Here is a 16,167-nt window from a genome sequence, read left to right on the forward strand (position 1 = left end):
TAGTATGTTATCACCTTCTCTCCCACTTTTTAAGAAATCGGATCTCTTAATCAACAAAGACGCAATGTAAAAGAAAAAAAAAAATTAAATTAAAAAAAATTAAATTAAAAAAAATTATGCCGCTTTTACATGAAACTAAAATATACCTTCTTGATCTTCTGGCTAAGATCCAAGATTTATCTGTTTAGTCTAAAGATGGTATAATGATATTATGGGGTTTCCGTTCACACCGAGCGTCCATACAATGGAAATATGTCATACTGCTATAAGGATATTGGAGATAAACTGTGATAACAGATATATTCTGACACTACATTAACCAAATTTTACAGTTTTAACAAAAAGGCTGCAATAATATCGCGGGGTCTACATTCACACTGAACGTCCACCGAATGCCCAGCAGCAATATATTACATCTGAAATATGCCACCATGGAATTTCCACAGGTTCTGCTAGTATAATTGATTATGTCTTGATGATTAGTGGTGGTTGTTTTGGGGGTATTTTTAACCAGCATATCAACCTCCTTTGGGTCAATCAATGGTGTATATAAGTTTGTTTTGTTTTTTGATTTTTGTTGTATTTTAAGTTGACTATTTTTAAATTTTGTCTTTTTTGTAATAGAGATTTGCTCTTTTTAAGTTTAGGATATTATTAAGATTTTCTTTTTAAAAGAGGTCTTTTTAGATTTTTGGACTTGTAAAAGTGTTTATGAATGTATGTGAGATCATAACAGTCCAATAAATAATGTTTCACTGTATATGGCTTGTGATATGTTATACATTCGGATGATTCCTCATCTTTTTATATGAACGAGTTATGTGTGTCTTTTTCTATGTACTTCTTTTCATAATATTTTTGGAGTCCGACAGTTGTCTTAAGTATAGGTTTAATTTTGAAATAGTTTGTTGTTTTAACAGTTGTTTCAGGTTTCTTGTCATTTCTTTGTAATAAATTCATTTATTAAGGGTTTGTAGTATATGTAACCTTTATGTCACTTATTTCAAGTTTTAATTTTATGCAGCCATGTCTGCTTTTTTATTCCCGTGGAATTCATAGTGATTACGAATCCAACAAAAGAGAAAAGTTTTGTGTTGCGAAATAGAATGGACTTTGTAGAAGTTTGATCAATAAAGGATTTTTTAATTTTTGATTTTTTAATGATTCCAGAACTGATAAGGAGTCCATTGATATAGACTTCTTAGAATTTAGGTTGATGATATCCAGAGTTAAGTCTATAAAAATACAAAGTGCAGGTTGTTGAAAGGATAACCATCTTGTATGAGCCATGTTTCAAGTTTGGGTAAACCACCTGTGTTAGTATTCTTAAAAATGAAGCATGAGGAACTGTTCAACCACCATAAATCAACAAATAAATGATCAAAATTGTATAGCATCCAGAAACCATTGTAAAAATCTAATTGCTCTTGTGAAAAAAAAGTATGTACACCGAGACGAAAAAAAAATTGAAAACGCAATGAGTCACAAAAATTAGAAACTCACAATTTCTGGAAAATCTCTAATTGTGTTGTGAACAATGCGCATGGCAATGTAGAAGGCTGGACTTCCTGCCCAGCAATTCACCTTAAACTCTACCTTGGACCCAAGAAACCACTTCCTCCAAAATTTTTTACGTCAGAAACCATACTTGATAATCTGATCATGTCCTGGATATGATAAACAACCCTTGACATCTCTGATACATGTGAACCTGATCTTATCCCTGCTCTAGTAAAAATAATAATAAAAAAAACTATAATAAATGTCTTCCTTGATATCTGGAAATTTTTATCTTAAAACAACACATTAATGCAGAAGTCGATCCTTGGACTTTTATTGTTTCTGATTTTCATAAATGATGCAATTGTGTCAGAGATGGGTATATTTACCGATGACCCCCATGCTCTATTCTCAACATGACGGCAAATCAAATGCATACATATCCAAGGCAATGAGTAAATTTTTAGAAACAACATTACCTACTTGGTTTCGAAGCCAGTTTTGAACTCTGTCAAACAGCCCCCCCCCTCCCAGTACTCCATTTGAAGATGTATTTGATTCATATACAGGTAGCAGATTGTATTGGGAGTGAGATATCTTCTGGGGTGGTAGAATTTGAATGATGCACCCATTTTTCTAGCAATCTTCATAATTGATTTAATGTAAGTCTTCCATTTCAGGTCACGAGTGAACGTCAGTTCCAGAAGCTTGTTGAAGCACACTGCTTCTTTGAGACGAAAGCCATTAATATCAATTGGGGCCAAGTGAGAATCAGAGCACTAATGGTGAAAAGATAGAAGCTTGGTTTTGAATGCATTAAAATTAACCAGCCACCTCTTTCCCCACTGCATCATGTACTCAAGGTCAAGAGGAGAGACTCAAAGAGATCTTGGTCATTGCTTATCTTCAAAGTGTTGCCATAGATGGTGGTGGCATTTGTGTATATGTTGATGAATGAATTTAAAATGTAGTTTGAGAGATCATTAATGAAGATAAGGAAAAAAGTTTGGCCCAGAATGGATCTTTGAGGCACTCCAAGATTGATACTTTGAGTTTCGGATTTCTGCCCATCGACAACTACTTGTATAAACTTATCGGAAACAAAGGACTTGATGGTTGAGAAGACATTTCCGGATATTCTTTAGCTGGAAATCTTGTGAAGTAGACCCTTATGCCAAACCTTATCAAATGCCTTTGATATGTCAAGAGCTATTGCTCTAGAGAGGAAACCCTCATTAATTCACTGATCCTATGTGAAATTACAGTCAGTACATCAACTGTAGATTCTGCAGGATGGAAACCATATTGCTTGTTGCTGAGTAGGTTGTTTTGCTGAGATGGTTGCCAATTTATTTAACACGGATTTACTTGGAAAACTAATTCGTCTGTACCGAGATGCAGAAGACTGATTTCCAGTATTTTTAAATACTGAACAAACTAATGAGGATTTCCTAGATGTTGGGAAGTGTTTCTCCTTTAGGCATCAATTGAACAGCTTTGCAAGAATAGGTGCTAGTTCAGGTAGCAGTTTCTTGAATATTATGAATACAATATTGTCAGGAGCAGTTGCTTTGCTGAAGATATATAGAAATGACTGTTTAAAATAAAAATAATCCCTGCTTCATGTTTATAAAAATAATAAAGAATTTCATAAAATTTTAACTTTAGTTAATATAAAATTGACAATTGAATTACTTCTATTTTTTATACTTTTTATGCATTAATGTTTTTGTCGTTTTACATAGGGGGTCCAGTTTACAATATGACATGAAACTGATCCTTGGCTTTTTGACTTACAAGTAGATTTCTTTCCCTTTGTAAGGGAGGGAGTCTATTCAAGTATTTAAAAAAAAATTTTTACAAGGGAGTCACCTACTTATCAAGGTTCGAATGCCACTCAAGGATAAGGGTTAAATGAGTGTACAGTGATCACCAGGACAACAGTGTAGCACTCGTTAGTGGTAGAAATTAGGTATAATTTGATTATTTAAGGGGACAACTCAACAAGAACTTATTTACATTGGACTTGAAGACGACCATGTTGTAGTATTGCTGTTTAAAATGAAATGTAATGGTATCTGTGACTGTGTGTATATATGCTCATTTCATAGCCTTAAATATTGTATACTGGAATATATACCTGGCGTTGCCCAGTATTGAACGTAACGTTAAATTCCTTAAAAAAATGAAAAAAAAAAAAAGAAACCGAAACATGGTCATATGAGTATTGTTTTTTCTAAACAGTTCACTTTTTTGTAAAAAAAATTTTTTTTAACTCAGATCAAAACCAAAAGACAGCAAGTTAAGTGTGATAACCATTAGAGCAGCTTATCACGATCTTCAAAAAATGTTTTCAAACCTACTTTTTCTTAACAATGTGAACTATTTGTGCATATGCAGTCATGAAACAGCAAACAGATAAAAATCCAATGACACCCATGTACCAAGTTTTCAATTTTGACCACTTAGCAGCCCTTTTTTCTGAATGAAAATGGATCAAAAAGTTTTCCACATGTCTGAATACCCAATATACCAAATTTCAAGTCTATAGATCAAAACTTTGTTGAGTATATAGGTTGAGAAGTGTCCTCACACACAAATTCTCACTTTTATAGATATGTAGAATAATTGAAATAAAATTGTAAGATTTTATTCAATTTCATTTCATCAACCTGTTTACTTTGAAAATAGTATCTGCCTCAGCAAAAGACTAGATGACTCAAACTGAAATTGACATACAGTGTCATTTTCTATTTTTCTTTTCCCATCATTTTAAAATGTTCTGTGATCAAATATAAACAAATACATTTCAGAGAAATTTATCATTTCCTATGTTACTAAGATCAAAGTGATGAGCAATAGGAATGATACTATGGATATGGAATGTGAATCTTAAGCTTAGATCTCATGACCTCAGAGGAAGATTAAATCTGAACAATGTAAGAAGACGTGTAAAAAAGGAGACTTTATTGGTTTGGTCACACTGAAAGACTGGCTGAAAGTGCTTTAGGTAGTAGATGTAGAACAGTTCAGGTAAGAGCGTCAGTTGGCAAGAGCAAGGAAAACGTGGGAGGAAGTGATGGAATTGAGAGAACGAGGAATAAATACCTGGACAGAGATAGGTCAGTTTGAAAGTAAATTCCTAAAAGTATGCAAGCATGTAAAATGACCATTAAACCAAAAATGAGATTTTATTAAAAACTAATTAAATATATTTTGTTCAACTTTTCCTTTTACTATTCATACAAATGTTGATAAAAATTAAGCTGATTAAAATCTTAATGCCTTTTTGGATATGTCCATTTCATAGTAATATCTGTGACGGCATTCACCCGAGGTTGATTGAGTAAGCTCCAAGTGATTTTGCCGCATCACAAGTCATCAAGGTATCAAGATGTGTCCGCTGCGGACTCCTCAGCATACTTCAGTTATTTGCGATCCCATCATCGCACATCAAAGATGCGAAGGCTGGTTATAGCTCCAAAGTCAACTTTAACTGTTTCAAGCCACATCCTCAGTTGATCACTCTTCTTGCACCATGCACTGGTGGCAGTGTTGGTGCTATTGCTTTGTGAATCAGGTCGGTTGGTGGACGATGGGGTGTGGTTCCAAATTATCAGAGCCACCTGATAAGTACTTTTTCAAGTTTAGGAATCTTGCATCATGTGTGAATTGTGTTATTTGTCGAAGATACGAATCTCAAGGCTGTATTTAAGACACCATTGATCATCAGCTACTTGTAGAGGCCAGGTTTTGCGCCCGTAGAGAAGCTAGTAAGTAATAGTTAGGTCGTAAAGCACTATATTAAATGGAGTTAAGCAACAAGCTGCCTGTTCACATTACATTTAAATCTTTACACATTAATAATTGGGGAAGCAACAGGGAGGGAATTTCAAAGTCTAACAATTTAAGAAAAAGATTGTTGAGCATTGAAGGATCTCTATAGTGAAGGGGTGGGATTTTGCTGCTTGTATTAGTTATTTACATCAATGGGCATCAGTGCTCCAAGTTTGGAGCATATTCCATTAAAGTACTTGTAAAACAAGCACGGGGATGCAACATTGCATCGATGGGGGAAGTGATTGGAGCTTAGTTGACAGTGTGGAACTTATTAGATTGGAGACTATTGTTTTGGACCCTGTCCAATAAAGAGAGACTAGTGGTTGACGCACTGGCCCATATTTGGGAACGATATTCCATGCATGGATGAATGGTGGCTTTGTAGAAATATAGGATATTGTCAGGTGTAAATATTTTTCTAGAATAATCAACAGAGCTCATCTTTTTTTGCAGCAGTCTTGGCAATATCTATGTATTTGTTCTAATTCAAGTTACCTATGAATGTTGGGCCGATGAATTTGAATGATGAACTGTCAGCTAGAGTGTGATTATCCATCGCAATCGGTGGCTGGAAAAGTTCTTTGCAATTGTCTGGATTAGTAATGGAAGCAAGTCTTGAAGAGGCTTTCCTTCTTGAATGCATTTACAAGGCCTGGGGAGGAAAGAATCTCTCGTATACATAAACACACATAATATTTAAAATGTATCATAAAGATTGCCCGATGAATGGGCATCTCATCTACCTGACTTTAACCATCTGAATTGGAGCAGTAAAAACAATGTAAAACAGCCACAAACTAAACTGGTTGGGATTGTCCATCATGACCAGACTCCAAGACAGCTTGACTCCCAAACTGGATATGTTCTGAATCAGAAGTTGCTATGAATATTTTTTTTCTTGTAACTAGAAATGTCTTGAATATCTCCAATTTATCCGTGTGAACCAACTTTTGCAAGAATGTCGCTGATGAAGATGACGGAACTTATGGAGAAGAAACATTGTGTTGGGAGTTGGTGAGAAGGGATATTTCCCTCTTGCTGCTGCCATCTCTTTCCTCTGGCACAGTCAAAAGCATCCAGTCACCTTCTTGCTTGGCAGACACTTTGTTATGATTCTACAAACAACTCCAGGACACTTCACTTCTGGTCGGTCATCACAACCCATTTTCCAACACACTGATTGGGTTCTCTTAGGGCCATCAAACCACAACCCAAACTTTTCTTCTCAAAAACAAAAACAAAGGTAAACTGTATCCATTAAACATAGCAAACCAATTCATTTCTAATCAGCTGTCTTGTGCAGAAAAATTTATTTCTGTGGCATATGGTATGGTCTTCCTGGTGCACAGGTTTTGCAATGCCCAGACCAATGCAGTTTGGCATGGTCACTAGACAATATCCTTTCCGGCTTCCACCCATTTGTTGTTGGCACCATGTATTGACAATCCACCTAAAAATATCATAAAGCATCCAATCATAGCATGCAAACTGATTAACTCGAACGAAGTAGCAAGAGAATATGTTGGATGTTAAAAACAGTTCAGCGTTGTTGTAAGATTTTCTCATGTCCTCAACCACGTGTTTCTCCTTGCTGCAAAACTGTCAGTGCAGTCGATAGACTTTCCGCTTGCATTGCATGGGTGATGTGATTAAAAATAAATGGCTAGCTTCACTATAAGGACAAAACAAAACAGACATTAGACATTATTGTATAACGGAGATTTTGGCCGGAAAGACTTAAAACATGCTTGAAATTATGATACTGCGCAGAGATAATGTGGCAAAGAACTTGATTTTTGGAAGGTTACAGGAGCATAACTTTCAGGCAAAAATTTGGGGTTACTGAAGAAATTTTTTATATTCAATATAAAATGGCCATTTTTTGATAATTAAAGGAGATGAAGAGGTATCATCCACATGAAACGTAAACGAGAATTTTACGGCAGTCGACAGCACTTGAATTATGAGCACAACCATTGATGTTTTTGTGGATTTTAGTGAAAATCTAACAAAATTTTACTGTTTTTTGGGTGGATTAATATCTTCCGGCAAATTGTTTTAATTTTAGAGGACTTCCGTCAATGGCAAGGGAAGAATTAACAACGTCCCCCCCCCACCATTCCCAACTTTAGGAATGGTTTTCTAAATTTGCCAGAGGAAGTTAATCTGCAGAAGTGACATTTTCTTTGTGTGTGCGTGTGAGAGAAATGGATGAAGAGAGGAGGTCATCAACCTAAATGATTATACTTATCAATAGCTGTTGCTCTCCCAATATGTGATCTAGTTGAGATGTTCATGTTAATGGGTAGATCATATATGGACATATAAATAACTGTGCGGACCACATCAATTGAAAGAGCATCATGAGTCGCATCCTCTGCTTGGTGCGGATTGCAAAACCATGGGACTTATTTTTTTACCATTTCTTCCAATCCCAAGCAAGTTGGTTGATGGACGCCCAACTGTTGAGAGATGTCCAATCAAAAACATTTTCTCTCCACCTTCTCCTTGGCTTTCTTCTGCCTCTTTTACCTTCTAACATACTTTCAAAGCATAACTTTAACAGGCCAGTGGTTGATTGTTTGACATGGACAAAAAGTTTAAGGGTTTTACTTTTGATTTTATCGAATAGAGGGGATAGGGATGTAGTTCGTCAGAGGGTGGATATTTTGTCTTTTTTTGATCAGATGATGTCCTGTAATGAAACACATTTTAAAACACCTCAATGCGATTGGCTAGTTGTTTATTCCATCTGACACAATAAACGCCATATAAAACTACTGGGAGGACATAAACTTTTACTATAACAATTATCGACACCCTTTTTGATTTTAGAATGGTGCTGTATTTTTGGAAAGCCACCAAACCCAGCTCGATTCTGTGCTTCAATGTAGTCTTGTGATCACTGGAGAAAGTTTATGCCCTAAATAAATGAATTGAGTGACTTGTTTGATGGGTTTACTGTGATTAGTCATGTTTGGGTTAATTGGAAGAACACCAAAGGATAAATAAACATCATCTCCACACCAGCGATATGTGATACAGATACAACATAAAGACAGATGTAAAGAAAATAAAAAAATAAAATAAATAATAATAAATAATAAATGAAATAATAAATAATAAATGAACATTAAAAGAAAAATGTTTTCTTAACCTGAAAATAAACAAAAGAACATCTGTTTTAAAAACAATTCAGTTCTGTGGTTATTTTTTTCTGTTTAAATATTTTTCGATCTATAGTTGTTACTCATTTAAATTAAAATAAAAGGTGAAATTTCGAATATTTCCTTTGGCAAAATAAAAGATACTCATATTCAACAACAACTAATATTGAAAAGAAAATTAGGTACTCCTGCAGTATTTTACCCACCGATTTCACGATCTTAGCCGAGCGTTGATCGACATCCGTTGGAAAACGCCGGAACATGGCGAGCGGTACGATACTCTATCAGCCAATCAGGGCGCTTCAAACGAACGCGCAGCAGACGAATAATTTTCATTGAAATTACACACATAGCGTTTCATTTCAGTTATTTTATTGTTCAAAGTAAAAATACACAGCCTTTCATTTCAGCTATTTAATTTAGCGATAAAAAAAAAAAAAAAAACCGGGAGCTGTTGGAAACATATTTATGCGAATTTATGTGGAGACAAAAATTTGGACACAACCCTTCTTTTGTCTCCATAATAAATCAAATCGCGGAAGGCTACCCGGTTTGGGAAAGAGCTTCTTTCCACATCCTCTGAAAACCCTTTGCTCCCTACTTTGCCTCTCTACAGTCAGTAGAAAATCTTCCAGTCGGAACTAAAGATAAACAGTAATTGTTGTCCCCCCCCCCCCACAAACATTACTGAAAAAAAAAAAAAAAAACGTTGTTACTGTTTAATAACGTTTTGTTAAAAACAAACAAAAAAAAAATACATTGAAGTGTTTATTACTGTTGCTTACCCCCCCCCCAAAAAAAAGCTATCGGAAAACAAAATGAACCAAAAAAAAAAAAAAAAAAATATTCAACAAAATAAATTTATTTTACTTTAAAAAAACTTACGGTAAGTGTTTGTGATTTATTTTATCCAAATTTTTTGTATTAATTTTATCCATTTTGTTGTGTGTGTGTGTAATATCTTTTCCTTGTAATGTTGTTGCTATTCACATACTTTTAGCGTTCTTCTTGCACCGTAGCTCCGAATTCTCGGCTTTCGTCGGCGTTAACGCCGAAAGCGTTCGTCAACGCTCGGCTAAGATCGTGAAATCGGTGGGTAAAATACTGCAGGAGTACCGAAAATTATATTCAGTCATGTTTAGAAAGTATATCTAATAAGTATATTTTGAAATAATTCGGAATAATTGAAAATATCACACCAGAAGAGAGAGAATAAACAAAAACAGTAGAGTGCTTGTGTAGCTTAGTGATATTTTAAGCCAACGCATTTTAGTTGAAAAAATTGTGTATCATGCTGAAATTAATTTAAATTCCAAAAGTTACAAAAAATGATCGACTAGAAAATGTGCTAGATGTATTTTTAACAAAAAATGTGATGTAAGATCTTTTTAAGATTTTCACCATCCCTTCAAGTGCAATTGTTTGGATCTCTTGGACTTGGTTCACTGGGTATATTTGTCAGGTGTGTGTGTGTGTGTGTGTGTGTGTATTGACTAAAACGAATTTCATCACATTAAAAAATGTAGCATCATGAAAAACATAAAAAGCACATAAATTAATAAAATGTTTGACAACTTCTTTGGTGTATATTGTTTCTCGTCTCGACGTGACTTACAATTTTTTTTCTATTAATCGATTATTTATTGAAATCCAGCATGTAACAGTGAACTTCAAACTTCAAGAATGTCAAACACTTTTTAAAAATGTCAAAAATAATTTAAATGCAAAATTAAATCGACTAGAATGTATTTTATTTTATTTGCAAAACACATTTACCATTTTAATTTTTGGGTAATAGTTTGGAAAAAAACAAACGAATGAACTACTTTGAGACAATTTGAAATGTGAAAAAAAGTTTTGAAGCATTTAAACTGTCAAAACATTAAGAACCATTTTAAATTCTTAGCAAATCCTTGTATTAATTAAAAGATTGACATTAATTAAGCTTTTTTTTACATCCAATCATTTTACAAATAGAGATTAAAATATTACTTTTAGTTGTATATTTTAGTCCAATCAATAATTTAATATTGATAGCGTTGATGATTAAATTTAAACCTAAAAAGAAAAGTTGATGCTTCATAGTCGACAGATGAATTTTTTTAAGTATGTCATTTTAAGCAAAAACAATATCACCTAATTGCCATTTCGAACATAGTAATATATTCACAAATTCGAGTAGAACTGCTATAGTGTTTTTAGTAAAAAAAAAAAGTCTATCGCTATAAGCCTAAAATGTTGGTCACCATAAAAATGTAATCTAAAATTTGCATTTCGAGTTATGTCCCCTGTGCATGAAATTTTCACCATCTACTTTATAACATTAAAAATACAATTTTACCCAATTTTCAGTAAAAATTACTTTGTAATATAAATAACTTTCTACTCAATGAATTTTTGTAATTTCTGGATGTATTACTATTTTTGACATTATAAGTACGTAATATTGTTTTCGTTTGCTTAAAATGACATTAAAAAAAAAAAAAATCGATCTGTCGACTAAGCACCAAAAATTTTTATACATACTTTGTAAAAATAATTGTTTTATGTAAATAAAATAAAAGAATTATGGTACTTATGCAGAATATGGACCGTACTGAAATAATATTATTTAGAAATCCATTCTTAACATAAGGAGGGGGAACGTTTTGTAACTATTTTGTACTTTCACCGGTATTCCTTGGGTGTTGAGTTCCATGGCGACCAGCAGAAAAATTTAATGGGTAAATGTTTATTTTAACTACAACAGAACACTGACCAATAAAATTTTTTTTTTTTTTTTTAGGTTTTCGGGTTGCTGACAACGAATCTGATATTCAAACCTGTCGCGAATTTACCGTTTGCATGGTATTAACCCCTGAACCCTTGCACTATTTTGTGCTAACTCACCGCCATCGTTTATGCTATTTTTACATGATGCGTTCGAACGTGAACGCACATAGTAAGGCGACTTTTCACATTGCAGAAGAATTTTTTAGCAGACATTTAAAATAAGAAAATTTTCTAAAACAAAAAAATGTGGTTCATTTTTCTGTGTTATGTAGTTTTTGATGCTTTTTTAATTTATCTAAAAAATTAAGTTTTCATGAGCGGTCTACAAAAGCATTTTTATTTTTCGTTTTCTATTTTTTACTTTTTTTTGGAGGGAGGTTTTCAATTATAAAACTTGTACAACATTTAACAGGTGCTTCTGCAGTTTAATTTACTGTTTTTCCGTGAGTAAGGCACCGACATACACCAAGCAGAAGAACTGTTTAATTTTCCACAAAAATTCTGTTTACATTGGGGGGTAGGGCGGTGAAGGGGCAGGGGGATGGGTGGTATGAACCACATTTTGTTTTGGAAAACTTTCTTGTTATTTTGGTAAATTTGCGACAGGTTTGAATATCAGATTCGTTATCAGCGACCCCGAAAACCTAAAAAAAAAAAAAAAAAAAAAAATGTTATTGGTCGGTGTTCTGTTGTAGTTAAAGTAAACATTTACCCATTAAATTTTTGTTGGTCACCATGGAACTCAACGCCCAAAGAGTACTCTTTCACCTTAAAATTTAAGATACTGTAAAAAAAATTAAAAAAAAAAACTTAATTTCACTTTAAAATCTTAATAGTACGATTCGTAAATACTTTTTTTTAAATAAATAAAAAAGGAGAAATAAAACGAAAGTAAAAATCTCCCGAATAATGTCAAACAGGTATTGTTTATACAAAAAAAAATCCGTCGGGTTAAAATAAATATATGTCAGAAATCAATTTTTAAATAATAACGAAATATCTTTTAAAACATGAAAGATTAACGACATTTTTTTTTTTTTAAAGTAAATGCCAACATCCGCAATTTTAAAATATACTTTTATGTATTTGTTGGTATTCGATCCCAAAACAGGATCTTGTTTTAATATATATACAAAAAAGTGTTTTTGTTTCTCTTTTTTTTGGGGGGGGGGAAGGTAATTTGTCCATATTTTGAAGTTACAGTTCTGAATTTTTTTAGATGTTATAAAGGGAAAAAAAATGAGCGCGCTTGCGCGTACAACAATGACCATCATCAGTCATCACTTATAACAAAGAAATTACATTGCTTAATATCCGGAAAACTACTTGTTTACGGAAAATTTAAATGTGATATTCGTTTTCAGCACACCCGAAAAATCTTACTTTAGTGTTTACAAAATAGGAAAAAAAAGAAAAAAAAAAAGTGGTTATGCACTTTTGAGACCGCGCTATTTTTAAATAGTTTTTCAGATTAAATTCAAGTTTCACGATATATTTTTTGTTTATTAAATTGTTAGGTGGAAGCACAGAATAGTTACAAAACTTCCTCTCCTCCCCATGTTAAGAATGGATTTTGAAATAATAACGTTATTATTTCAGCACGGTAGCAAAAGTGCACAAGTACCAAAAAAACAAAGGGCAATAATTCCTTTCCGTGTTTACAAAATGGGGGACCGATTTATTATAACGTTGTAACTAAAAAGTGAGCATCCTTTCAAAAGTCGAAATAATGATTTTTTTTTTTTTTAGATTAGTTTATTAGTGTCCAATCGTAATAATCTACTGAAAAAAATGGAATAAAAAAATTAAAACAGAAAAACAAAGGAACAGAAAGAAATTAGGGGGGGGGGCTCGTTCAGGTCCACCAAAATGATTTTAAAAATATATTTTATAAATTTACGTAATTTTAGGAATATGACATTATCGAGGCAAGGCATGTACCCGTCATGGAACGAAAATGCATTGCATCATAAAGATTTTTCTGTTATTTTTACTTTTCTAATTAGGTTAAACACTGGACTTGCACCGTCTTTGACTTTTCCGTATTTACTTTATTTCGTGCTTGTACATCTATGTTACCGCGCTATTTTTTAATATTATTTTCAAGTTAAATTCAATTTTTACGATATTTTTGTTTATTAAATTGTTAGGTGAACGTACAGAATAGTTACAAAACACATTCCTCTCCTCATGTTAAAAATGGATTTCTAAATAACTTGTGCCTTCTCGACATACATATCCCCGACAAACTCGCTTAGTAACAAAATCTCACCCCTTCTTCAGTGAAGGGGCCCTTCACTGTTGAGGTCCCTAAATGCCAGAAAGCTTTCTACTCTAATAGTTTCTTCCCTCGAACAGCTAGACTTTGGAATTCCCTTCCTGCTACCTGCTTCCCTGACTGTAATGAAATACACAAGTACCTTTTATTTATTTTAGTAAATTGCACTTTTTAATAGGGTTTTGGATTATAATTTGGTCATTAAATTTTTTAATCGAGCGAAAAACTATAATTTATCGTGCTTGAGTAATTTTGTTTTTATCTCTATTCCTTTTTGATTTTTTACATTAGGTCCACCTCCACCTCCACAATTTTTTTTACATGGGGAGGTTGGGGGTGTTTATTCAGAAAGCCGTTCTTAACATTTTTAAAGAAAATTGTAAAGATAGACCTATTTGTTTATCGCGCGTGCGTACAAACATGGTCACCAGTGAAATACAGTGTATAATACAGGTCTTTATATCTCGAAAACTACTTGTATCTGCAAAATATAAACGCGATTTTCTTATTTAGCATTATCAAAACTCTTGAAAAATTGTCATTTTAAAGAAAAATGAAGTTTTGTTTGTTTGTTTTTTTTTCAATTATTATTATTATATTAAATAGGCTAATTTATTAACGAAGAAATAGAAATCCATTCTGGTGAATTTAATGTAATAATTCCTTTTTATGCAGAATGCGGACCGTGCTATTTCTTTTAGACAAGATTTTCGCCTCTCCTCGTGTTAAGAATGGGGTTCTTGCAGTACAATCTGTATTCTCAGAATAGTATTCTGTATAAGTACCAAAAGAGGATATATATATATATATATATATATATATATATATATATATATATATATATATATATACACTATTGCTTTTTTATTTCTATAAATATTCGATTAATAGTAAATAAAAAAACAAATAATTTATAAGTCACGTAAACACGAGAAACGCACACACAGGACAAAATCAGTTTTATTTTTAAAATAAATAATTAAAAAAAGATATCAAGTTATAAACACCAGAAAACAAGGCGAGTGCAAACAGATTTCACACTTCATCATTTTTTCGCCATCGAAAAAAAAAAAAAAATACATCTTTTATGCCTATTTATATAAGTAAATTTCAAAATGAGATTTACAAAAATAGTCCTTTATTTACTGTTGATGGCCAGTGCAGTGTGCCAGGTCTTGGGCCATTTCATATAACCTCTCTCTCTCTCTCTCTCTCTCTCTCTCTCTCTCTTTAAAGGGGAAATCAAATTCTTTTTTTTAGGAGTATATATATATATATATATATATATATATATATACACACACACACACAAATTTTTTATATATCGAGCGTTTAAGCCTGTCATACATAGATTTGCTTACTTTTAGGGCGATGTTTTTAGTTGAATTACAGAAGACTACAAAATCCCTTAACATTGTTAAATATATACACTATACAAATGATTTTAAGGGTATATATTACGTACTCTTGTTATACATGATTTTAAGAGTGTGTATATATTTGTACGTGATTTTAAGTTGGTGTATACACACTATTTCGACATGACTTTTATAGGCTTTTATATGCCCTCTTTTCCATTAGTCAACTAAAAACATGGCCTTAATAGTAAACATATATATATATATATATATATATATATATATATGAAAGGAATTTGAACTTGACCCACCCACCCCTTATCAGGACATAGAGGGGGGGGGAGAAAACGAATAGAGGTTATTATAATCAAATGGACCAAGGCATCGATCAACAGTGAATCCTATTTTATAAATCTAATTTCGAAACAGGTGAATATAGATATAGATATAAATAAATAATAAATAAAAAGGTAGAAATCATAAGAGGTAAGCGTAAAAAAAGATGATGATATATATTTTTAATCTGTTTTAAATCTTTTTTTTTTTTTAATAATAATAATAAAAAAAAAAAAAAGACTCACCTAAGACTAAACGCAAATGTTTTAGCCTGGTGGGTGGGTCTTTTTTGTTATCGGACACTTTTTGCGCCGACTTCTTGATGTCTCCATGGGCGGCTTTTCTGAACATGGACAGAGCTGACATCTAGCATTTAAGATTTCTTAGACATTTTCCATCGTAATCATAGAGCGACCCTTTTTAATATTTCCAACAATAACAAATGGCGGTCTCTCTCTTTCTCTCTCTCTTTACACATATGAGCATGCGCAACGAAAAAAATAAGCAAGGGCTGGTAACTCTTACGCGTCGTATTTTCACTAATGACAACCAATAGTTATCTGCCCTTGTGCATTTAGTTCTTTTTATCATTTTGTTTTACGGCATATCAACACTTATGGAGACCATTTAATGCCAAATTCATTTTGGTTAACTATTTTTAATGCTTTAAATTCTTATTATGTTCACATATTTTATGGTAAATTTTCAGTTATTTTTAAAAATTAATTTCGATATATTTTTTAAATTTATCCTATTTTTATGTGTTTCCATAAAGGCCAAACTGCTTTTAGTTCGGTAGTCGGCACCAAAATCAACAGAGTCTATGCTATTTCTGAAATGGTCTTTTCCCTGATGATTTTGGAATGTTTCTGGTCCAATTCAGTTCTAGGAGGCTTACCCTTCCAGGCTTTTCCTT

At 32.8% G+C, this 16,167-nt stretch overlaps 1 protein-coding gene across 14 annotated transcripts in view; it reads right to left on the reverse strand.

The window, feature by feature from the left end:
- LOC145260287 (ral GTPase-activating protein subunit alpha-1-like) overlaps positions 1 to 15,731 on the reverse strand; it is a 476,501-nt gene extending 460,770 nt beyond the window's left edge. For all 14 annotated transcript variants that reach the window (XM_080118139.1, XM_080118137.1, XM_080118136.1 and 11 more), the window contains exon 1: positions 15,497 to 15,731. In XM_080118139.1, the coding sequence (XP_079974265.1) occupies positions 15,497 to 15,617 (121 nt within the window). In that variant the 5' untranslated portion in view covers positions 15,618 to 15,731. The remainder of the gene's footprint in view (positions 1 to 15,496) is intronic.
- Between the last annotated feature and the right edge of the window lie 436 nt (positions 15,732 to 16,167).

This window comes from Euprymna scolopes, chromosome 36, assembly GCF_053919585.1.
Source record: "Euprymna scolopes isolate OS-2025 chromosome 36, ASM5391958v1, whole genome shotgun sequence".
Taxonomy (NCBI): Eukaryota; Metazoa; Mollusca; class Cephalopoda; order Sepiida; family Sepiolidae; genus Euprymna; species Euprymna scolopes.